Source organism: Taeniopygia guttata, chromosome 4, assembly GCF_048771995.1.
Source record: "Taeniopygia guttata chromosome 4, bTaeGut7.mat, whole genome shotgun sequence".
NCBI lineage: Eukaryota > Metazoa > Chordata > Aves > Passeriformes > Estrildidae > Taeniopygia > Taeniopygia guttata.
In genome coordinates, this window is record NC_133028.1 from 40559766 (window position 1) to 40585339 (window position 25574).

A 25574-nucleotide genomic window follows, 5' to 3' on the forward strand; every position below is an offset into this window, starting at 1 on the left:
CTGAGTAAGGAAGTTCTATTGAATTGAATTGTAATTGTCCTAGCTAAAGATAATCCATGTGGCAGGATTTTGCTTAGGTGTTTTTAACCCCTACAACCCAAAATGTTGCTAAACATCTTGGAAAAGAAGTAATTTTGTTCAGCAGATAATACTTTATTTCAATAGAACATACAGTAGTGGAAACAAGATGCTTAACAATCTTCAGTTTCAAATCCAAAGATAATCCAAAGTTCTGTAAACAGCTGAAGTGTGAGCCACACTTTTTCAAAATTCTACTTCTTATACTGCTAAGAAGTTAAGTGCAAACATTGTAAGTATCTTTTAACTTAATTTTAAATAGTTTCAAATCAATGCAAAAAAAAAAAAAAGAGCTTTTTTTACCTTTTTGGGCTTCTAGGCCATCAGACTGAATACGGTACTGAAAGAAGAAGGGAAGCTGTAATAATTCATATTAGAAAACATTCTCTTCAGTAAAAAAGTGTGAATGAACTGCCTCTAGGGGATTGTTTCAGATGGGATATTTTGTATTTTACCCTTGTAATTCTGGGAAGTAAAATAATGCTTCAAAAAGTGCTGAATGTCTGCAGTCTTTCGATTACTCTAACTATAATGCATCCAGTCATGCTCAAAGTGAGCCGTGACACCTATTAAGACTGATAATTTTCTATTTGACCATCTCCCTTGTTCATGGAGATACATTTTAAGACTTGAATTTGTTGAAGTCTGCAAGCTGTGGTGAGCTACTTTTGGTAGCCTGTTAAGAAAAGAGGAAAAGAGAAGCAGCAAGGTGCTGGCATACTCAGTCCAGTCTTTCCAGAGTAAGACGGGGGAAACTGCCCCAGTTAAAGCTGGGGGACACTCACTTAGGAAAAAAACCAACCAAACAAAACAAACCTCTAATTTTTGTTTATTTCTTCATCACAGTTCTGCTTCTGCCTGAATCAGAATCTTAAAGATCATCTAGTCCCAGCCTCTCCCTGCCATGGGCAGGGACACCTCCCAGTAGACCAGGCTGATCAAGGCTTGTCCAACCTGGTGACTGTAGCAGAGCTATCATTACAATTTCACTATTGCCTTTACATGAGTGAAATAGTCTGTACATTTGTAAAAGTAATATAATTTTGACTTTTTTTGGCTTTGACAAATATAGTTAACTGACCTATTAATGAAATTTGAATGTTTTTCTTACGGCTATTGCTCAAAACTTTTGAAGAGATGATGCAGCCTGAATAGAGCAAGTCAGAAACTTTAGGGAGAAAATACATTTCTTAATGAGAAAATCAATTAACTCTTAAAAAAAATCAACTGTTGAAATGGGAACTTACAAGAAGAAAAAAGAAAATACACATACGTACACACATACACACACACACATTTCCCCATAAACAGATGATTTTGAAACAATCTGCTTTCAGGGTGAGATGTTTCAAATGACAATTCATTTTTTTTCTACACTCTTGGCTTCTGGAAGAAAAAATCCCCAAACAACCGATTTCTCATTCTGATCTAGGATGAATTGTCAAAATGTCAGGTACAGCTTGAGATGGTAAAATGCCAGTTCTACCTGCAAAGAGACACATGGCTCCCTCTTCTTCTTGCTGTGGTTCACGTGGGCCCTGATGTCACACCTCTCTCATTTTCCTCATGGCTGCAGGCCCACAGATGTGAAGCTAACAGTGCCGATGTCACCGTGAGGATTCAAACCATAATTACGTGTATGAATTTAATCTTGTTGACTGTGTAGTCACTGAAGCATCAGAAGAGTCTGTACAAAGCACAGGCTTTGTAACTTTAGGTGTGGTTTCATGCATTGGCCACATCTCTACCCAAATGAATGATGGACCGTATGGTTTCTGGCTGCCTTTACCTCTTTTGGATCTTCTTTGTCTGTAGTTGTACCAAACCTGATGAATCATTTCTTTGAAAGGTCGTGTAGTCAAAGTGTAGAGAAGAGGATTCAAAGCACTATTTATTGGCAGTATAAAAATCACCACCCAAGAAGTTATGGTACCTTAGGGAGGGAAAAAGAGAGGCAGCTGTAATATACATCCTAGTGTTTGCATTCTTTAGTTAGCATAAGCACTTGATGCCAATGCAGCACAGATTGCTGGTGAGAGGGGGAGGTCATGTGCTCCTAGGCTGAAGTCCTGTCACAACAGGTGCTTTTCTTTTTCTTCTTTCTGTTACACTTGCACTGCTTCTTTTCTCTCTCTATTTCCAGTACTCCCTGCAAAAGCTGACATTTATTATTCTCCCAGTAATTCCATTTATCCCTCTTTTCTATGCCACAGCTTCCTATTTGCCTTGACAGACTTTTTGTTTTGGCTGAGCCCCTTTTTCTTGACCCAAAACCTTTTGTAGTTGCTTTGCTCCTTATCTCCTCCTGTGATCTCTGTTCCCCATCCTCTTCCCAGAACTGATGACATGCAGTCCTAATGATGCCCCTGATGTTCTGTCCTCCTGCAAAACTATTCTTTGTTCCCTGTGTTGCCTCAGAGCCTAGTTTTCTCTTCTGCACCAGGATTATTTCATTCCTCTCCCTGAAAAAGAGCATTGTATAGATCCTCCTAATTTCTTTCTTTTCCTGTTGGGAAGAGTTTCTGTGTTCACTGCCTGCCTATGTAAGTCTGCTTCTTTACAACATCCCTTTCTCATCCTTTACTGTTTGGGAGATCTGTTTCCTGAGGGGTAGGTGGAGAAGGGACAGGATTAACGTGCTGAAAGATGTCAATAGGTGCCCTCCACTGTGTTGTTTGACTTATAGAATTGTTACAGAACTGTTCCGAGAGGCGTAAAAACCTTAATTGACTGTCCTTCTGGGACACCCCTCCGCGGCCCTCTCCACTTTAACAACTTTGTTGCAATATCAAGACATTCCTGTTGATGCCCATTACATTGGCTACAGTTTTGGAAACAAGCAGGTGCTTAGTTCTAAACCTGTCACAATGTATCGCCAACACAAAGTAAATACTATCAAAGGATGCTTACAATTTGTGTCAATTCGGACAGCTAGCGGTCATGTCTGTAGTTTCATGAATGGAGGAATTACTGTTTAATCTGGTTCATCTATCACAGGACACTAATTTGCTGAGCCAAAGATCATCCTGTGATTCAGCAAGATTTCTTCAAGGTTTCTTGACTTCTGGTACACCTGCTTCTACTTTTCAAGATATTTTCTTTCAAATATCATAGGTGGTTTGATAGCTTCTTGAAGAACAATTTAAAAATATTTGAGATAACTGAATATTTAACATAATCAGTGTAACTTCCAGACATTTGAGGTGCAAGTCCAAACTTTGAAAATTTCAACTCCCAACCATCCTGGTCAGCACATATGGCAAAATTGTCTGACCTAAAACATTTTCTTGCCATTGTAATATTGTAACATACATCTGTACATTGAGTCTGAATCTGCTGTTGCTGATTGTTCTGTTCATGCTCACGTTCTTTCTAACAGGGTTAACAAGCCCCATGTGAAGAGGCTTTTTTCCTGGCATCTATTGATATTGCTTTTTTCCTGGCATCTATTGATATTGCAAAGAGAAGGAAAAACTTAAGGTACAATTTTAGTCTTTTAGGTTACACCATTTTTACATGGGAATATATTCACAACATGAAGAAGATAAACAGATCTTTATGTAACTTAATGAGTGGAGCTATAAATACCAGCTTGTAAAATAAAGTAATTTCAGAAAAAGTTACATTTTTGAATCCAAATAGAAAACACTATATTGTCTTGAGACATTTAGGCAACAGAACCAGCAAAAGCCCTAAGATGAGAAAAGCCAATGCAACTTAGCCTTGACTTTCAAATATATTTTGTACACTTTATAGATATTATATGCAGACAGACTTGAATGATTTGAATTTTGGAGTTTTTTATGTAACTCAAAGGTTTCTAACCTTTCATTATTATAGTAATAGAGTTTAATTAAATAGCAAAAGTATATAGCTCATTATATTGTGTGTACACATATATAGATATAGAACACGAAGTTAATTTCAGCAATATAGTTCATTTCATTAAATTATTTTTCTTCTGAAGTAGAAGGAACATTTCATACAGGCACCGTTGAAACAGCCTCATAAAAGAAAGACATACCTGGTATTTCTACTCGAAGTAAAGAAAGGAGTTTCAAAATAAAAATAGGTATCCAACATAGTGCATCAGTAAATACAATGAAGAAAAAACGTTTAGCAAGGATCATCTCTTTTTTAATATGATTCCGAATTTCAGTAGCCATAATAGCTGTCTGGTGAACACTGTAGAACATACTCCCATAGGAAAACACAATGATGATAAAAGCTGCCAAGTTTACACCTGTTTAAAAGTTAAAATCAATTATACCTTAAAAGAATAATGGCAATTCTAAATCACCTAATTTCAGTCTGGGTAGTAAAGAAGAATATTTCATCTAAACAGCTAGTCCCATGGAATTAAGTGGTCAGAAAATCTGAGTCTGTCCTCATCTGAAGGCAGAATTTTTGTCTCTACTCAAGTATTCATTTTATTCACTGATAACTGGCAAAAGACTGCCATCTGATTAAATAGTTCTTCTCTGGCCTTACCATTGTTCTACTTCCCTAACATAGTCTATTAATTCAAGAACATAATGGTCAATAATTTCTTTCTACTTTCTCATCCCTTCATGCATTTTAAGATAAGTATATGCACATCTAATACAGTAAAGCATTTATATTGGAAATAGTCTTTAAATGCTTGCTGGAGCATCTAAATCCAAGGAGGTGTGAACATCACAGCTATCTTAATTGTTTGAAAGCTTGGTTCCTTTGCAGCTCTAGTAATACATAAAGAAGAAAAGCAACTTACCTAAGAAAATCACAACAGAATAAATTTGACTTCCTGAACTTTCTGATTGTTCTGAGTGAAGAGGAAAACAGACTCCATTGGTGCCATAGTAGTTCCTGAAAAATTCCTTATTGCTCAGTGGGATAAAAGCAACAGCAAATCCGATTATCCAGATAAGAACCAAAATGGAAATTGTCCTGCATTTTCTGGGCTTCAAACACCTAAAAGGATAAACTATGCAGATGTATTTTTCCAAAGTCAGATAAGTCAACAGTAAGACTGACACCTCTGTAGACAGAATAGCCAGCGATCCGACCAACTGACAGTGAATACTGTCCATCCACAACTGAGCGTGCTTGTTGTATTCTCCACGATATTTAAGATCAAAAGCTCCAATCACAAATAAATATATTCCCATCAGACAGTCAGCACCTGTGGGCACAGTGCTTAACATCATTATTTACACATCTGAATTTCCCATTCTCTCTGTACATGTATCTTGGAAAACAGACACACACACACATACACACATAAATAAACATATAAGTATCTACTTACAAGTAAGCATCTACATAGATATGGATATAAAATTGATATTAAATATAAAATCAATATTACATCTGGAATAGTACTATAGTAATTATAATTACTTGATTATAGTAATTACTTAGTAGTTATGTAATTATATTACTTTTTCCTTTTTTTGTTTTCCCTTTCATTTGGTCTGACACTCCATGTTTTGTACTTGTTTCCATTTTTAAAGTTCTGGTAAAATTGTTTAGCAAGTAGAAAAATATACAGATATATTTATAGAAATATTCTTGCAACCCTTTTTTATTAGGTCTTATTTCTTCATTTATTTCTATATTAACATTTGGCTTAAGATAATTTTCTTTAAGTAGGCCATCTCTGCTGGACTCAAAGTTTATTTTTTCCACCTTATGCTAGTTCAAAACTCACCTGCATAGTCTTCTAAGACTAGTAAGGAGAGATGACCTGTCAACACAGAACTGAAGTCTTCATGGGTATTTTGGTAAAATTTTTGCATAGTGTTCAGATTGTTTTATGGGAAAAACAAAGTTTCAAAATCACCAATATGCTGTATTTAGAAATGTTGCAATAATTCTATGCAGTGTTGGCAACTACCCCTCAAAATGCATTTAACTGCATTTGTGCAATCCTTATAGACTCTCCAGTATTGTGAGACTCAGAGTTGTAGTGACTGTACTGTCAAGTAGTTAATCCATAAACTTCTCTTGCTTTCAGGACTAAAATAAGAAATATCACCCCAATTCCTAATACTGGGGAGCTAGGATAGATTAATTTTCTATATTTGCATAAATAACCTTTTGTTTGTGCAAAGAATAGAATATTTGAGCACAATAATTACATGCAGAAATCACTACTTATCTAAGAAATGCATAGTAAAATATAGGTTTTTGGGCATTTGAAATATTGGAATATTATTTCTTCTTGCTGAAGAAAGTGGGAATTTGACAGAATTCCCATGGCAAGAAAATCAAACATGACACTTTTGGAATGTCCCAGCCGCCAAAGATAGCATTTAATGAGACCTCAATGAGTCCTTAACACTATATAAGCCACAATATTTTGTGTTTTCATTTGCAATGTCACAAAGGTAGAGTTAATCTAATGCTGGAAATATGTCACTATACTATAATAACAAGTATCATACACGATACAAGCAGACTAAAAAGATATTCTAGATATGGAGTACTTACAGCAGAGAGACATTATGGAGATGGCATGCAGCTTGTTCTCTGATCTGATGTAAGGCCTCATGCAGATAACAAAAATGTTTCCAAAGCAGGTAATGGCTGATACAACCCAGACAAACACTCTCTGTATGATGCTAGCTAAAAGATTCTCGAGGGAGGAAATCCCATCTGTGTTGGGTTTGCAGCTGCGCACGTGAGGAGCATACCCACAGTATTGGAATTTCTTAAAATATCTGGTTGTGAGAAATAGATGAGAGATCATTCTAGACTGGTTGTCAGAGTATCAAAACTATCTAGTAACTACTCAGAAAACATATTATGAAAGAAGAAAAGTAAATAAAAAAAGGTCAAAATTCCACAACTCATGTAGTGCTTTTCATACATCTTTGTTTTAATTTATCCAGTATTCTGTAATTGTAAAATTCAAGCCAAAGAAACCAAACTTTGTAAAATAATCTACTTACATGTGGGAAAGGTTTCTCAGGGGACTGAACATTCTCCTCTGGATGTTTGCAATTTCAATGCCCTCCAAGCTGCTGTAAAAATACATTCTCAGTAAAAGGCCATAGAAACTCAGTAGCAAAAACCAAATTTTATGAGCATTTAGTTGTGATTTTATGATTACAGGAAACTAGATAAGAACTTTATTGCATCTAATCTGTCAAACCTTCAAAACCTGACCAAAAAGTCAGGAATGGAACAAAAAAGGAATTGCAAATAATTTTTAATAAACTCACTGTTCTTCCAGATTCATGAAGAAAACTCTTAGTGCTGCTCTCACTCATGAGAATTCATGAATGTCTGATTAATATGTTGCCCTTTCAAAGTACTATTCTACTGATGTTCTTTCTTCATCTCTGGGGAAATAATAACTTGTTCTAGGAGTAATAGTTTTACATGTCTTCTCTCTTTTATCTCAGGGAGTACTTTATTGGACAAAAAACCAACCCAAAAACTCAGTCTTCATTATGTCAAAACCAGCAGGAAGCTGGGACACAGAACACAGCATGTAAGAAAAAATGCTGGCTTTTTTCTGACACATGGCTGAGATTCCTTATTTTAAATTTTATATGTGTATATGAGAGCAGCAATATTTTTTCCCCCTGCAGCGTGAAAATTTAACTATGTAAGATGTTCTTTTAGAACTTCAGGTTCTGTATTCTTCCAGTCCATCCCATTCTCTGGTTAGATGTGCACCTGGTCAGGGGTCTTTGGTTCTCCTTGTGGAGAGCCTTATTTGGATTTATTGTTCAAAGATTTGAATGTAATATTTCTGTGAATTCAGAACGTATTTAGGCAAAAATGGAGAAAAGTACAAACTTACTGGTTAGTTGATGTAGGTTGCTGGGCAGTTTTGCTGGCAGATATGAGAAAGCCCCTACATGGAAGTGTGCTACTTTTATTTAAGTGCTGCAATGAATACTAGGGAATGCTTTCTCCAACTATTTCTAGTATTTCAAAGAGATGAAGAGAGAACTGGTGTTTTACAAACTGCCGAAATACAGTTGCCTATTGATCTATCTCAAGATTTAACAGTTTTTTAACTAAAATAGGTGGAAGGCCATGATCACCAAATTATATGAGTTCTTTGGTGTTAAATAATAGATAAAGTGATAAAATCATGCTGTAGCTTGACTGTTAAGGAGGTAATTGGTGTTTATTTTCTGTTCTCAGCTGCTTATTTTCATGACACTTATACAGATTTGGTATTTTCAGTTCATTAGCCATTTACCAATTTTAGTTGAATTTGGCCAGGGGGTTCCAGTCACTGTGAGGATCAAAAAAGGTATATGTACGGCTAGCTACAGCTCACACAAAATCATATCAGGTCAAATCATAAACTCCTACTGCACTGCTGTCCAAGAAAACATTTGGTTTTTTAATCTCCACAACCATTTTTAGTAGGGCCTGTTGCAACAGGAAAAGGGGCAATGGTTTTAAGTGAAAAAGTTTGGTAGATTTAGACTAGGTATTAGAAAAAAATTCTTTATTAATAGGTGGTAAAACAGTGGAGTAAGTGGTCTAAAAAGGTGGTAGATACCCCTGGCCTAGGAACATACCTTGTCAGGCTGTGAGCAGCCTGACCTAGTTGAAGATGTCCCTGCTCATTGCAGGGAGTTGAACTAGAGGACCTTCAAGGGTCACTGCCAAAACAAACTATTCTATGATTTTGAAGTGATGTCTGACAAGAACCAGTATTTCAGAGGTGAAGTGACCAATGAAGAGGGACTTAAATCTACTGCAGGATAATTTCAGATTTGCAAGATTGTTGCTACAGTATCTCAGATTTTTAAGAGGACCTCTGCTGGCAGAATTCAAGTTAGAGCTGCTGTTTTAGTGCAGCTGCAAAACTCCCCCTAAACTCTTCAGGGGCAATTTCTTACAAAATATATTCTAGATCATGTCCTACTGAGGGAGATGTGCAAAATCACAAATAAAATATAGCTAAAATATAAAAACTTTATACTTACAGGGATTTGAGTTTAATTAGAAAATCAAACTGGTCTATTTGTATTTTCTTGATGGGGTTGTAAGAAAGGTTCCTGTAAACACAATAAAATTAACTTTGGCCATATTCCTTACTGCTTGCCCTAAAAACAAAGTCAATCTACTTTTAAAGTTAAATCCTGATATCAAGTTAAGCGTTCCCATGAAATTATTAATTTCTCATGATGTAGTTAGCATAGCTCATCTTGTATGTACTAACAAGATGTAGAAAAATGCAGGATTTTAACATGTCTTTTGGGACATGAAAATGCACACCTTTTACAAAATTATTCTGGAAAATGATATAAAATTGCTTTTGGTATGTTTTTTAGACAGAGCTTAAAGGATGCATACAAACAAATGTGCTCTTGTCTTTTCTGACACATATGAATGAAAACATCATATCAAATGAAGAATATACATTTATGTATAATAATAAACAAGAATCCTTACAGTTGTGAAAGCTCCTTTAGTTCCTTAAATATATATGGTGGAAGTGATTCAATCTTGTTGCTAGCCAAATCTCTGCAGAAACACACAGGTTACAGTAAGTTCTTACTACACACAGTAATTTTACCAAATAGTTTTGCAGTTTCAATATACACAATTTTATTTGCCAAATAGAATATTATTTATTCTATAGGTTATCAGAAATCTGGACTATAATATAATGATATTAAAACAAGGTGGGATCTTGCTTTGTCTCTTTAGTTCAGATATACCTTTAGATACATAATTTATTGTTATTTTATTAACATTAAAAAGAAAGTAAAATGCCATTACTTTGGCTTGTAAAAGGTTACAAATTAATTAAATGTATTGTTTCATGATGGGAATGTTCCCACATGGGCTAAACTGCATATCTTTACTTTTGTTTTTATTTCTACCTTTCATCTTACTTTCTGTGCAGAAATCCTAAAAACAGAGGAATAAAGGTCTCAAAAACTGTCAAACTGGTCTAAAAGATACTGAAGGCACACCTGCAACTAGACTGTAGTGATACAAGAATAATTGATATTATTATATTCAGGGAACATAATGTGAGAAAAGCCCCAATATGATTGATACAGATTTTATTGATTATTTCTTTCCTTTTTAATATGTCTTTAAAAAAAATACCCTAAGGAAGGATGACATCTCCAGGACATATTATATGAAATAGAAGTTATGATGAATGATATTTCTAATATAAATCACAAAACTGTGTGATGTGTACAAATAAGAGAAGAAATCTACTCACAATTCATCTAACATCTGGAGAGAAGAAAAGCTGTTTTCATTTAGGGAGCTGATTTTATTTCGTCTCATCACCCTGAAAGAATAAAACAAACTTATGTTGCTTCTTCTTGGTGACTATTTAATTTTGAAGATAAGGTTTTATAAACTCTAGAAGTTCTCTGTTTTCTGCATCTTTAAATATTTGCCCAATTCAGTTAACAAGCTAATTGCACCTGGAAGTTTGCCATTTTATTGTTTAGTAAATAACTTTTTTTGCCTATATATTAATGTACTTCTGCATGCATGTATATATGTGTGTGTATATACACATACACACACCACACACACACCCATGGAAGGCTGATGCAAATTGACTGAGGGCAGGGGGAAGATTAAGTGGGCTGGAAAGCTTGTGACCTAATCATATCTCAGACACAGGTGCATGGTTGTACAATTTTTCATTCACCCTTATTTCAACTGCCACTGAGATAAGAAAGCCAAGAACATGGGTACTGCAGAAGAAATAAAAACTGAAAGTGACATCACCATGGAGTCTACTGATCTACCAAAAAGTAGAAGGGATTTTCTGAAGATGGTTACATCATCACTGAAGAAACTTAGGAGAAAATTATAAATTGATGAGCCAACCCACCAGCCAACCAAAATAAGCAACAAGCTATATATTTCATATGTTTGCTGGTTCTCATTACGAGATCTTTGACTCCAATACAAAGGTTATAATGAAAATTTCTAAATCTTAATATCAGCCAAAGTCTCTTCAGTGAAGTCCTGTTATATATTTCAATGCTGAACATGGCTGTAAAATATAAACGGTGGATATTCTGTGTGGTGCTCATTTCAAACCAAACATTTTAATTTAATATCCTCAAGAGATAAATAACCATAATACTCAGGAAACTTTTATATTAGCTTCAATGAATCATTTGACTGCTCGGTATAAGTACAACTTACTCTGGCTAGCTAGCATATCCAATTACTTACAGTACAGTTAGAGTGCTGCAGGAGATGAAAGTGGCATTTTTCACATGATGGATATGGTTGCCTTCAAGGTCTCTGGGATATAAAAGAACCCATCAATCATTGAAAATAAACTCAGGCACTTATTTTAAGGTAATTGAAGAAAAACACTACCAGAACTTGACTATACAGAAGAGAGTGGGAGGCAGACATGCACACTTAACTGATGACTTCAGGCCATCAGCCCTGCAGTGACCCAGCAGGCACTTGGCAAGATCCAGCATCCCATAAGGAAAAGTGGGGTGCTGACAACAAGACAACAAAATAATATTTTAATATTTTTCCAGTGAAATAAGGTAGACTTACAGCCAGTTTAATCTTGGCATATACTGGCACAGAGGTTTATCAGGCAAACGTGCAAGAGAATTATTCATCATCTCTCTAAAAAAAAAAAAAAAAAAAAAAAAAAAAAAGAGGGATAGTACAGCTGGTTATATTTGCACAGTTACATCATAGAAAAAATTCGTGTCTCTTATGCACTTCTGAAAAAAATATCATTCCAATCTTGAATAGTTTTGAAAGCAGTATTATTTTCTTCAACTTCCACATATTTTCCCTATGGCATTCTATGCAGCAGTATTTTATCCTTAGCTTGCTAATGTCCAGGTAGAGGAAAGATGTTCACTTCACTGCTATTAAAATGAAATGTAGAAATCCAATACAAATCTACAATTGAGTCAGAGCATGTAATTCTGACCACAGTGGGATGTGGAGGGAGGTTTCCCTCTGGGATACAGGAGAAGAGGGTCCCTCATTTTTTGGGCTGGAGAGTGCAGTGGCACACCACAGACAGGGCCTTGGGGAGGGGGGCCAGGCTGCCATCGGGGCAGGGACTTTGGGACTCCTCCTGTCCCAGCATGGCTCTGGAGAACACCTGGAACCCAGTGCTGCAGCTGCCTTGACCCTGCCCTCTCAGTGACACCTTCCATCATTTTCCTCACCCTTCTCCCTATACTTTCCCAGTCACTGCATGTCCACTGCTGCCAAATCCTCCCACTCTAGCACATTTTGCCTGGGGTAAGGGAAAGCTGCAGGTGCACTGCCAGCACTCTGGGGTGAGCTAGCACATTCGGCATAAAAATTTTTTATATGCTTATGCCCTCCCTATTCTGTTCTTTATTAAATAGCACCTTTTTTTATCTTGTTTCATACTTACAGAAGAATTAGAGATTTGAGTCCATAGAATGTTAATGGATAGATCCGATTTATCCTGTTGTTTTCAATTATCCTATAAATTACAGTAAAATATTTATCAGATTGATAATTGACTTCAGTCTTAAATTTAAGAGATAATAAAAGGTAACAAGTTTTGTAGTGAATTTCTTCAAAAGTCCAGTCAAACTACTTAAAAGAATTAACACACCATTCCTTGGCAGGTCAAGTTATTAATTTCCTTTCAGAAAAATTTCACAAAAACCCCATGTAACTTAGAGAAAAGAATTTCTTTCAACTTAGAAAAAAGTATTTCCTTTTGAGGTTTTTAAATCCTTCTGTAAAAACAAAGTCTCACCACCTAACAATATTCTATGGCAATCCAACAGTTCCAAACATGCAGAAGAATGAAAGACATATTATTTGTATATTTTTACTAACTTATTCAAAATCTCTCTGAAAAGCAGTATTGAGCCAATATTTGAGGTAATGACACTAATTTTGTCTGGACATTTTAAGCACTATTTACAGGAAAAGACCCACCCAAAAAATATCTGTCTACTGTTTTATAGTACCTAGGTTACTTAATATATCATTCTGTAATGAGCAATTACTAATAAACATTGTTTACCATTATCAAAAGTCATCAATCATTGAAGCCATTAAGGCTCAAGAGCTATTTTCTGCTCTCAGCAAAGCCAATTGCATTTTTACCTTGCACAGTGTAACAGGAGTTCCTTAGTTATTAGCTAGTGTATAGTAATGCTATGCACAAAAATGAAAACAATGAAAAAAAATTTAAATTAATTATTTATTGAGTAAATAAATATGCAAAAAAGAAAGCAACATACAGCCATTCAAGTCTGTGAAGGTCTGCAAAGACAAAAGGCTCCAAATTTGTTATCTTGTTGTTGCTCAGGTATCTAAAACAAGACCAATCAAAAATGAATAAATGGAATGATTATTTAGCAGTAGACACACAAAAATGGGTTTTAAGATTATTTTTCCTTGATGATTTACCAGAATACTCCTATTCTGTGAATATTTTTTTTTTTACTTTGGTAATTTCATGCCATTGTTTGAGAGCAAGGCAGGACTCTCTTTAGTGAGGATTTTAAGAGCAATTATGTACAACACTTTGTCTTATCCATGAGAAAGCACAGCCAGCTAAATATTTCACTGTGTCATATTTCAGACCCTTCCCAGTTTCCTTGTGTGGAGTGATTTGTTCCATTAAAGTTTCCAGGATCCCATTCAGTCTTTGCTAAGGATATTAGTCATAAATGTAGATACCAGAATAATGGAAAAAGAAAAGCTGAAAATGAATGGGGAGGGATACTATAAATGGTCTGGGAAGATAATAACAGCAGCTGTAATAACAGATAATCAGCCACACTTGTGTGATGGAAAGAATAAGAGGTACAGCTTTGTAAAAATCTTTCCTTCTGAAAACATTGCAGTAAAAGTCCTGAACCAAACAGTGCAATTTATGTGTTGTATCTTTCACTGTGCATTTCCCTTAAAAGCTGAAAACACCTTTCAACAAGTTGCTGCAAAATAAAGAAAAAAAAGGTTCCTTTCATCACCTATACTGGTTACTTTGGATTGCATTTGCAAATCAAAACGCTGTGTTAAATAATTTTCATCCATCACAAGCTCTTGCTTTCTTTTTACTCTTTCTTCATTCTCTCTGGCTTTCTGCAGGGTAACTACCTTACTGTCTCCTTCTTCCATCCTGAGGATTTTGGGAATAGGACCGAAGTATGAAGACCACTTGTCTTTTCAAAATACTGCCCTGCCAGATAAACTTGCACAGGGACCTCTTAATCTGTTTTTGCTTTCTCAATTCAATCACTGGATTCAAGTTTTGGACCACTTTGCAAGTTCCTCATATGGAATCAGAACTCTGCCTGCTGCTTTTTACTTCAGTATTCTAAAAGCAATACTTACAGTTTTGTCAGGTTGTATAGACCTTTGAAAGCGCGTTCAGATACGGCTCTGATTTTATTATTCTGAAGATACCTAAGAAGATACAAACCCAAAACAATTTATTCTCTGAATAAGTGAAGTCAAAGCAAACATAAGTAACCAATTAAAATCTATCAGCTAAACTGAATACATATTTGATATTTTAAAAGAAGCTGTTATATTTGTTACACCTTGAATTTGACAATAGCCATTTCACATCTATAGCTGGAAAGATTGAAAGGTTGTTTTTCAAGAAATTCACACAAAGCAAAATCAGAAAAATCATTCCAATGGGTGCTTGCTTTGCCAAAGATGAACAGTGGATTGGTGGTTTGCATCTTCCTTGATTAGGTCCTAACCTTTCAGTGCTCACCTGTGTGACCTGATCTCTGTGTTTACCCAAATCTCTGCTGCAACCAAAATTTTGCACAGTAAATGTAAAATTAAAATAATTTTTGAATTTTTTTTCGTGGTACTAGAGAATTCTCAAAATATTGCATTTGTAAGATAATATATTTAAAAATATACAGCAATACTTATTGCTCTCCTGTAAACTAAAGATAATGTATTTTTTAAAACTCCAGATTTATCTACTTTGATGAAGTAATGAGTTGAAAAGTATCAACAGCAAATGCTAAGTCTTTGAAAATAATTTTAATGAATTATAATATTAGTCTCTGAATAATATTAAACATAAGTCCTTTAAATTAAATTCCACCTAATGAAGCATCTAGATGCATTCCTGCTAGAAAGCAGTAAGAAATCAGACTTTGGCTTTTACAAAATGGGTTTCTGCCAAACACTGCTCAAGACCTTGTGGAAAATGTAAAATTATCTATCAGAAGGGTGTGAAACAAGTTTTTTCTACATATATAAATAGGTAACAAATGTTTTCTACATATAGAAATAGGTATGGATTTATTTATTTTAGTGAAAACTTACCTTTCAGAAATTTAAGGGATGTAATGGGACTTAAGTTTCAGAACACAAGATGGTGCTGTAGTGTAGCACAGTTCCCATGCAAGAACAATTTGAGTAGCTTATATAGAAGCCCTGCTCCAGACTTCTGCATTTAATTTTTATTTCACTACTTCTATATAAAGAAAACTTGTTAAAGGCTATGATTTTTGAACAGCACATATGCTACATGCTGGAAAACAGAACACAGTATTGTATTGCCATAATAATTTGACTTGTTGGGCATTACCAAATCAGTACCAGACATAATTAGGAGTAAAACCATGTGCCATGGGAATGAGCTTCCCATGATAATGGGAAGTTTGAGTTTCCAAACTTTTTTCCCAGAATAAATCAATTAACTTACTTTAATTCGATTTGACATATTACTGTAGATGTAGTACCCTCCAGAAAAAAATAAAATCTAGAATTTTTCTGGTATAAACCAGTCTATAAACATAAACCATTGAATATGCAGAAATTACAGTTTTGCAAAAAGACAGACGTCAAATTAAGGTACTTGAGCCAAACAGCGTACACATGAGGTACCAAAGGGTGTGACAAACTAGACTTTTGGTGCTTAAATGTTAAGCTCCATGTGTGTATATATGGGGGAAAGAAAGGATGAATATTTAAGGCACTAGATAGGTATTTTATGGTATAGCACTCTCTTACAGATTTTTAAGATCTTGGTATTTCTTGAAAACATCAGCAGAAAGTTTTCTTAGCAGATTCCTCTGAAGAGACCTGTAGGAATGAATGCATACAGTTAAACTACTGTCCCAGGTTCCCACAGCACTTTTGTTATTTAATAAGGGCAGCTCTCACTCTGCTAAATAACAGAAGCAACGTGAAACCATCTGAACATGTTACTTCGTTTTTCTGTATGCTTGTATCTATTTAAGCAGTAAGAAAAATATATTATAATTTTAAAAAATCAATTTCCCCAGGAAAAACTAGCAAAATGATAGTTAAATCAAAGAATGAAAAAGATTTGATTATAAACTACAGATTTATTTCAAACCTCAAATGCATATAGAGTGTATTTCTCAGTTCATGTGTCCCAACGTCCCATCTTCACTGGGGACACTCAAGTGTCCCCACTCAAAATTCCTTCAGGTTGTGGTTTCATTAGAAGAGAATTTAGCCTGAAAGCCAGCTGAACTGCTTTTTCTACAGCTAGAACTGTAGTCAGTATTTTTGAACTCTTTTTCGACCCTGAGCCAGAAGCCAGTTTAAATAGATGTTTGACATTCCACATCAGTTTTTGTTATGAAGTGTTGCAGTATTTGAACGTGGACCCAACAAGGAGAACTTCAGCCACATGTGAACACAGACCAGTACCAAAACGAAAGATCCATGACCCAGATCTATGGGGGAGATCCTCAGGTAAGGACATGGGATAGTGCTCCCTAGTCACCACACCTAAAACTGCTTCTCAAACAGCAATGTGCAAATCAAGAGCACATCAGCCATATTCTGGTTTCTTAAAAAAAGTTTGGCTTACACATACATATCTGCATGATGACTCAGACCAATTAAATCCTTTTAAATAACAGAGTATTCAGACATCAAATGAGAACTAAATAGATTTGCTCCCGCAGGGAGTTCCACCGAGTTCAAGGTTATTGACTTTATTGACAGGAACACAGACTAGGAATATTGGCAGTGTCATAGAATACAAAACAGGTTCTAAGCATTTTGTCTTAAAAGGAAGCATTTCTTTTCTAGATTTCCTTAGATATCCTGACGTATTTGTAGTTCAAGTCACTGTTACAAACATGAAATTATCAGTTTACGGAGTTTTTTTAGTTCCTTAGTTTCTTTTCTCTCCTTTTATGTAAGGAAAATCTGACTTAAAATATTAAAGTACTTGTCAACAGAGAGAAACAGTGCTTCCCAAGCATCAGCTGATCATTATTGTAAGGCTGTAGTTGTGAAAACGTTGTAGGATTGACAGTCAAACCTGAACAGAGCAACAGACCAGGTTACTTCTCTACTTACATTATGGTTATGTTTGAAGAGACTGATGGCACAGCACGTAATTTGGCAGCATCACAGAAAACCTCCAGCCCTTGACAGGTACACTCTGCTGGCACATCACCAGCCACTGCAGGACAGCAAGAACATGGTCAGGGCAAAAGGAAGAATATGAGGTGTGATGGGACGTGGAGAAAATAAATATGATAAAAAAGAAGAGCACAAAGACAGACATAGCAGGCTCTTTTGAACACAATTAATGCACATGCTTTTACAAAATTACTAAATTACAAAATTTAGACCTGGGAGGAATCTAACAATAAATATAAAGGGACACAAACAATTATATTTCTTCTGTGAAAGCTCTCGAACCTTAGGCATGATACACAGGAATCTGGCATGTGATTTTTGCAACACTCCATGAGATTATTCAGCACGCTTGTTACTAGAAGCAGCACAATTTTATGGGAAAAAATGGGTCAAAAATGGGAGTCTTTGCTCATCATGGTAGACAGCAGAATCAAGAAATCTGTACAATGACCTGCATAAGTGGAGGGGTTTTGCAAATTTCATTTGATGTACAAAAAAGTGAACTGGGAGCAATGTTGCCTTCATTTCACTCTGAAATATATGTCAGTTCTATAGTCTCTCCAGCAGTATGAGCATATTTAGATAAACATTTATATTGCCCTCCTAACTGGCATATGCTAATTAAAGTATGTTTGACGCTTCTCTTGCAGAAAATGAATCATCCTTAATGGAATTGAAATTAGCTTCAAATTAGCATTTGAGATACTAACTGTGTTTTTCTATAAACGAAACAGCACTAAATTTCCTGCTAAGCATATAGTTGCTCTGTATTTCTTTCTAGGAATCATCATTAATAAAATAACAACTGTAATTACTTACAGCACTCAGGTGTCTTTGTCTGAAATGCATACAGAGATTTCAGTTTATTGTATTTGTCCTTTGTATAATGCTTATCAAATTGCAGAGACCATCCATTGTTGTCCTCTAATAAAAAACAAAACAAAAAAAAACCATACAACATAAACAGACCACAAATAGAAGGTATTAAAATAGAAACGAAAGTTAGAAATGTCTTCACTTAATTTAGTTGCATTAATTTTTGTCTAATTAATACAGGTCTTTTTTCCAGAGCATTTCATATACCAGTAGAGAACCTTATCTTTATACATCTGCTTAATCTTACATATCTAAAAACAATATGAGCTGCATAGAAGCAACAGCTTATTATACCTTCAATAATAATATTTGCTGTGACAGTCACACTGAAAAAATATAGTTTTGACTTCAGAAATGTTTATTTATGCCTAAAAATGAGAGGGAACAATATTTTTATACTTCCTTAAACACGCAGGTTTGCCACTTTGTCCAGGAAAGTTGAAATGATTACTATGACTCTATCTAGTTTGTACAAAGGGATGTCTTGCACTATCACAGCCTGTAATTTCTTTCCTGAAAATCTAGATGAGGGCCAAAGGAACACTGCTTTTCAGGAGAAGAAGGGACTTGGTGTAACATATTCAAGTCAGAATGTTCATGTTAGGCTTAATGTGCATCTTAAACAAAGCATGATTCCATATTACCCCTTTGGTCACTGTGCATACATGTACTGGAACTGAGTAGTTTATGGATGTAAGAACGAAATTTAAGAGCAAACCTTTTAGTTCCTTCCAAAGACTGGACATTTCAAGATGTAGTGGTGCTAGAAATAACTACAGATCTCTTAGCTACTTGTTTCTTGGAAATCTATTGTATATCGGAAACCCGTAAACTGACTGATCAGGTAGCTACTTTCCAAACAGGCTGGAAAGGGAAAGGGAACTTGCCTTTAAAAGCTGTGATTGGATTTTAGTTTTATTAATTTGAGTCTGTCTTCTCTTCAGCTCTTAAAGCATCTCTTTTAATGAACAAGCAGCAGTAGCAGAAACGCTCCTTGGGATGGCACTCCCTAGCTGGTCAGCCAAAGCATCCATGACAACTGAAAGCAGCACACTTTAAGGATATCTACTGCAAAACAACACTTCTCTGAGAACTCCTAGGATGGCTCTGCTTTGTTAGTAATTACAGTCTTATATTCACCTTTATAATGTGAAATAATAATTTATAATTCACCTTTATAATGTGAAATAATGTATTGGCAATAGTCTTTACCCCTGCCATTTCACAGGTTAATAGTTTAGTTATACTTAAATACAATTACTCATGGACATTTCTCAACAAATCTTTATATTTAACTAAGCTTTATTATAATATATAGACCTCAAAATAGGCAGGGAGAAATAAAAAGTATTTACTTTGCAAATTTTCCTATTCTGAAATGGCTTCTCATTTTTCATGTCATGTTACAACTCAGTTGTTTTCTCAGACAGTCAAGGAAACGGCCTTGAAAGCATCTCCTGACACCTGCCTACAGATGAAGCTGGTTTTGAGAGATGCTTGCCTCTTTGCTGTCTAAGCTGAAAAGATGTTCTATATGTACTGACTAATGATAATATGAAAGATTAAGTAACTTCAGGCAAACTATCCTTCATCTAGTTATTTGTTTGTTATGCATAAATTGAAAAGATGAAAGATTCAAAGCAAACATTAAGTACCTGTCTTCAGGAATTGCTCCAGTGAGAGAAAAGACAGAAAGACAGACCTGATAAGACATTTAAGAACATTTTACTAACTTCCTCAAGAGCACCTTGCATGCTCTGATCCATTATTAGTTTTGCCATTCTAGGTAATTAAGCTAATATTCAGAAGCAGCCTAATGCATTTGGACAAAATGAAAGGTATTGACCAACCTGTTTATGCCTGCTTTAAATGCTCAAAAGAAGAGCAGTTTTAGGACTGCCTGCAGCATGGGATCTGTAATTGATGAAGTGATGACCCTTTGTAAAGTGGCAAGTGCATTAAAACCTACTGCCCTGTAGATGGGACTATAATGAGGTTTTCTCTACCACTATTCCTGAATATTAAACTGGAGCACATCCATTGATTTTCATTTGTATGACTGGACTCAGCAATATGTGGGAATTCAACATACACAGAGAAAATAAGATTTTTTAAATAGAAACTTGGAAAATGGTTTAAAAATGAGGTTATTCTTGAAGTATTAATTATACCAAATAAATGCTTTACAGTCAGGAATATAGTATGAAAATACTCTTGGATTTTCTAATTCATGATTATGTTTATAGAAAAGTGGATATATGAGATTTTATTCCACATTTTTATACTTTTAAAATGCCTTGTCATGTGACAAAGCATGTACAACAGGTGACCATCAATGATTTCACATCTGCAGAGAAAAAGGATGAGAACACTAATGGGAGTGATGGAGCAGTTTGTTACCAAGGGGAAGTTCCTCAGCATTTTTGAGGAAGTCTAAAGGCAGCTGTGTATTTTTGGGTGCCCATAAAAAAGAAGGGGAAAAATTCACAGAGAAGATGGATTATTTTGTACTGGAATGATTCCAGATGTTTGGTATTTCTAGTGAGTTCATTTTAAATAATGGGCTTTTCTCATGGCATGCTTTCTACTAGAAATAAAAAAGCATATCTGACTCTAATAAAACAAGTTATTAAACATCTTTGACCTCCAGAAATATATGCTTTGAGCCAAACTTTGTGCCCAAGCATGGGACAGTCTCTATTTGATCCAAGCTGTTTTGTCAAATCCTGAAAGAATGTATTGTGCAATACTATGTTTAGTATGAACATTAGTAAAACACTCAGTGGCAGAACTGTAAATCACTTTTTGGTTGTTTAGATGAAGATTTGTGACCTGTTTTTACCTCTTTCAAGGCGAGGCTCTCCAAACACTTTAAGAAATGACTGGTAATAGTACTGGTCTTGAAATCCCAAATCTATAATTTGAGGGAGTACAGCTCAGATGAGAAATTACTTTTACCCTGAGCCAGTTCTAAAATAGATTATGTTGGCTGTGGTTCTGCTAAAAAAAAGATCAGAGAAAACAAGGCATCATCAAGTCTTCCTCTACATGGGATAAGTGAAATAAGTGGTGGCAAACTGGATTTATCTGACTACAGAATAATAAGCTCTTTCTTGCTGAAAGTTTCCAATCACCACTTCTGATGGGAATGAGAAAGAGCATGTTAATCCTGACAAGCTACAGATTTGAGTAATCACTTCAGTGACAGATCCAAGAAAGCATAATCTTTTTTCAATTAAATACATATTTCTTACATAATATGGAGCTCATGATGAGGATGCTGTATCTATATGACTTCCCCCTTCTCTCAGCCACATCTTCATGGGTATTATACAGAGAAATGCTATCAGCTAAATGCATAAACACTCTAAAGAGACACTGTGTCACCCTTTGAGTTTGCTGTTGGTGGTCATAACCTGTGAACATATTTCTTTTTGTAATTTGTTCATATAAACTTTTTTCTGGCTGTAAAGAATTACTTCAGTTTTTTTACAAAAGTATATTTTGGTACAAGGAAGACCCATGTCCTCCAGACAAGAAGCATATCCTCTAAAAATATTTACAGATGAAAGAATATAATTTCTTTTTTCCACAGTATTGAGGCATCCTGATACAGCCTAATAACTTACAGCAGGACCAAAACCACACAGAGATTTTACAAAACCAAGGGCTGTGGTGCCTGGAGGCAGGGCAAAGTTGGGATGCAATTTCACTGTCTCAGTTTAAGTATCCAAGCAGAAAAAATTAGGAACTTAGACCTGGACACCTTATGAATCAATTCAAAGGTAAATTACCCCACACCACTCTGCATGTCACTGCACATATACTGTGTCCTCTACCTGCTGATTAATTGAAATCATATGCAGCTTGTCTGCTTATATGTGACAATGCAATCATAGTAAACCAGACAGGAAACAAATTAATTTGCATAGGGTTTACAGTTCTCTGGATGAACTAGATTACATACTTAAACAAGGTTTTTTATTATTTTAGGGCAACTTAATTAAGCTAGTGCAACTTTTAAGAAAACAGGCAGGTTAAAATTTCCAGAAGATAAACATCATCTCAATGTTTGATCTTTATTCCTGTGAAACATGTGCATAGAGTTTTCTAGTTTTATAACAATACTTTTAATCTATATACATTTTTCCGATTTTATATTCTGCTTTTCTTGAAGTATATTAAATTTTAAAAATTAAAATAATATAACAGCATGAATACATCTATAGAACCTTTAGTTGCTTGAAAGTTCCTTCAGCAGTAAGCCACTACAGTGAAGACCAGGAGACACATAAGTGTAATGAAATGCAAGTTCCTCTTAATTACCAACAAGATTTAAAAATCACAGTAGCAAAAGTGATTAAAGATTCTAAAAATTTCAGCAAAGCTATTCCATGTGCTAATACTTGCATATCAGAGTAAATCCTATTGTTTTGGTAACATATACTGTGGATGGATGGCAATGACAATAAAATTTGGCCATATACAAAAAATTTCCTTATGAAGATTGAAAATTCTATGTTTTCCCAGGTATTTGATACATTCTGAGTATACTATTGACTGTCAAATATTTACTTTATGCTTTGCAAACAGAATTTCCTATCTAGGCTCAAAACTAAATAGCATTTCATACATTCAAATCCTGTATTTTAGGTATGATGGTAAAAATGCTATGCCAGGGGAGCACAAAACCAACTATAACATTATTCATTACTAGTATTAATTTGAAATATAAAAATATCAAGATCTTCTGCAATGTGCTGAGACACAAATTAAATTTTTCATCCCTTATAAGCAATCTTGTAATATTAAAACATATGTTTTGTATAGATGCTTTGAAATACTGCATAGAAATTTAGATTTCTGCTATGGAAAGATAGAAAATTATTTAACAAACCTACAGAACAGCAATAATTCTGTGTACAATTATAGACCTTCAAAGAAACACATACAAATCAGCATTACATTATACAGATTGTTAGTGAGTTTATCCTGTTTAATTTTTATTGGTCCCTTTTAAAAAAAGAGCTGGTCTGTTGTAACTTATTTCTTCAGGCAAGCCAGTCACCTGGTGACCATGTGGGACACAGTAACAGATGAGGTCTGTGTTTTTAGAGGCAAATAGGTGCAAGACTTCAAACAGCCACTCCCTGTCCCAGTTCTTTAGGAAACCTCTGTGTGTGATGAACGTCTAAAAGTGAATTTACAACTGGGGAGCGGAACACTGTCCTTTGTTCAGGGAACTCTTAGGGCTGAGAGCAACACAATAGTAAATACATTTAGCCAGTGAAAAACCCCTCTGGAGTCAGAAACAAATTAAATCTACATGCCTGTTCTTGCTTCAGTAGACTGGAAAAATGTGGCTATGACACTATGATTAAAAAACAAATGCAGACACACTGCAACTATTGCCTAGCTGCCAAAAAAACAGTTTTACAGAACTATCAGCAAAATTGTCCAGAAGCCAAATTTTTAAACACTGAGGAAACTTGTGCTCTCAAAATAGCTCAGGCTACTTTGTTCCATTAACTGCTCTACATAATTAAAGATACTGTTTACAAAAAGAGATAGAATTAAACATGAGCACTTTTTTCTTCCATTCTTCCTTTTAATGTTGCTTGTATGAAAAGAGTAGTCAAATGTGTAACAATAGTTGCTGGTTTTTAATGTCCCTTTCATGGCAAAAGAGTCTGGTTTACAGAGGTGCAAGGGATTAGGGCCAATGTGTGCGATTTTTGTTTTGAAATGAATAAGACTTCTGGTGCTTGCATTTTTTACAATACTTATGTTAAAATACTTTTTATTCTAAGTGGGACTTATACTTGTGTTACTTGCACATAAAGACTTCCTCTAGAGATTAATTAGTAATAAATGAAGAGCCTATGTTAACAACCAGTTCTGAGATGAACCATAAGAGCTATTCAGTAGTGTGATATGACAGTAACACTAATTTTAAATGAAGAATAAATTGTACTTCCCCAACCAATCAAATTTGTGATAAAAAGGATTGAGGCATTTATTTATAACATCTATATATCACAAACTGCATGGGAAGAGACTGCATATTATACCTGATATTTCTGTGACAGGTTGCAGAACCTAGATTTCTTCATCTAAAGGAAAAAAATCTCACTGCTAGCACAGTGCTTCCAGTCTTTTCCAGATCTATTGAGGAAGGCTGGTACATGATAACAAGCATTGGGTTTTCAAAACATTTGAGCATTTTATGAGTTCCTTAACTTAGGTAAGTTATGATTCTTTGCCCACTGAAGACAGTGGGAGTCTCTCATGATTTTAGTGGAGTCAGTCCAAGTCAGTTCTCACTGGGATTGGCTTTGCTTCATAAGCCAGATGTTGCGACTGAAGATATCACATCAGTCATACTGTTTGAATTTTAAATTAGAACTGAACATAAAAAATCCAATAGCTGTATAGATTTTAACTGTGTGTTTATGTGCTATCAGACCCTAATGGAAGTTAGGAAAAAGTTTTGCATCTGAAAGCAGGATTATTTATAAAGGAGTGAGTCCACCTTTACTTTCTTACAAGGGATTTTCAGAACCTGCAGCTACGGGATGCTGACACATAGCATTAATTATATTAGTGACAGAGCAATAGGAATTAATCTCAATCTTCCAGACACATAAAATATTTTCAAATTGATCAGGTTGGATGTAAAGCCCAGAGGAAAGCCCAGTACCTTTTGAGTTCTGATTTTGTTTCTATATTTTCCTCAAACTAAATTTGACAGCTGATGGGTGGTTTTGAAACAAGAAACTGGAGGTAACCCTCACTACAATTTACTGGGAGGCTTCTCCCTGAATATATGGCATCATATAACCAGCACAGCTAATTTACAGTTCTGATGATCAAATTGTGCTGATGACCCAGCAGAATGTATGGAATATGAGAAAAAATATTGCAACAATGGTCTTAGAAAATCAGGCAGGAAAAACATCTATGCAGTCTCTCAGTGGTTCAAAATATACCTGCATTAAGAATTTTTGCAGCAATTTTTAAGTAGTATGTTATGACTACAAAATGGCAACTGACCAAGTGTTGTATCCAGCAGAGATAATTCTGCAAAAGTTGTTTGACTGAGAACATTGTGCTGTTATCACTGCAATCAATAGTAGGACAATTTTAGTCAGGGAAACCTGACCCTCATCTAGGAAGAAAAACTTGCTTATTCAGCCCTCTAAGTAGAAGGCATATCAGAGAATTTTAAAAAATGAGAATATTTAATAATAAAATAATAA

At 35.1% G+C, this 25574-nt stretch overlaps 1 protein-coding gene across 3 annotated transcripts in view; it reads right to left on the reverse strand.

Moving 5' to 3' along the window:
- Positions 1-132: 132 nt before the first annotated feature.
- The window catches only part of RXFP1 (relaxin family peptide receptor 1), a 48806-nt gene continuing 23364 nt past the window's right edge, over positions 133-25574 (reverse strand). For 2 of the 3 annotated variants that reach the window (XM_072928445.1, XM_030271444.4), the window contains exons 3-18: positions 18259-18363; positions 17374-17479; positions 16045-16116; positions 14395-14466; positions 13296-13367; positions 12449-12520; positions 11599-11673; positions 11257-11328; positions 10277-10348; positions 9490-9561; positions 9021-9092; positions 7014-7085; positions 6553-6782; positions 4832-5242; positions 4103-4321; positions 133-2011 (exon numbers count right to left, since the gene is read on the reverse strand). In XM_072928445.1, the coding sequence (XP_072784546.1) occupies positions 1710-2011; positions 4103-4321; positions 4832-5242; positions 6553-6782; positions 7014-7085; positions 9021-9092; positions 9490-9561; positions 10277-10348; positions 11257-11328; positions 11599-11673; positions 12449-12520; positions 13296-13367; positions 14395-14466; positions 16045-16116; positions 17374-17375 (1887 nt within the window). In that variant the 5' untranslated portion in view covers positions 17376-17479; positions 18259-18363 and the 3' untranslated portion in view covers positions 133-1709. The remainder of the gene's footprint in view (positions 2012-4102; positions 4322-4831; positions 5243-6552; positions 6783-7013; positions 7086-9020; positions 9093-9489; positions 9562-10276; positions 10349-11256; positions 11329-11598; positions 11674-12448; positions 12521-13295; positions 13368-14394; positions 14467-16044; positions 16117-17373; positions 17480-18258; positions 18364-25574) is intronic. The other variant, XM_072928444.1, reaches the window with a different exon arrangement.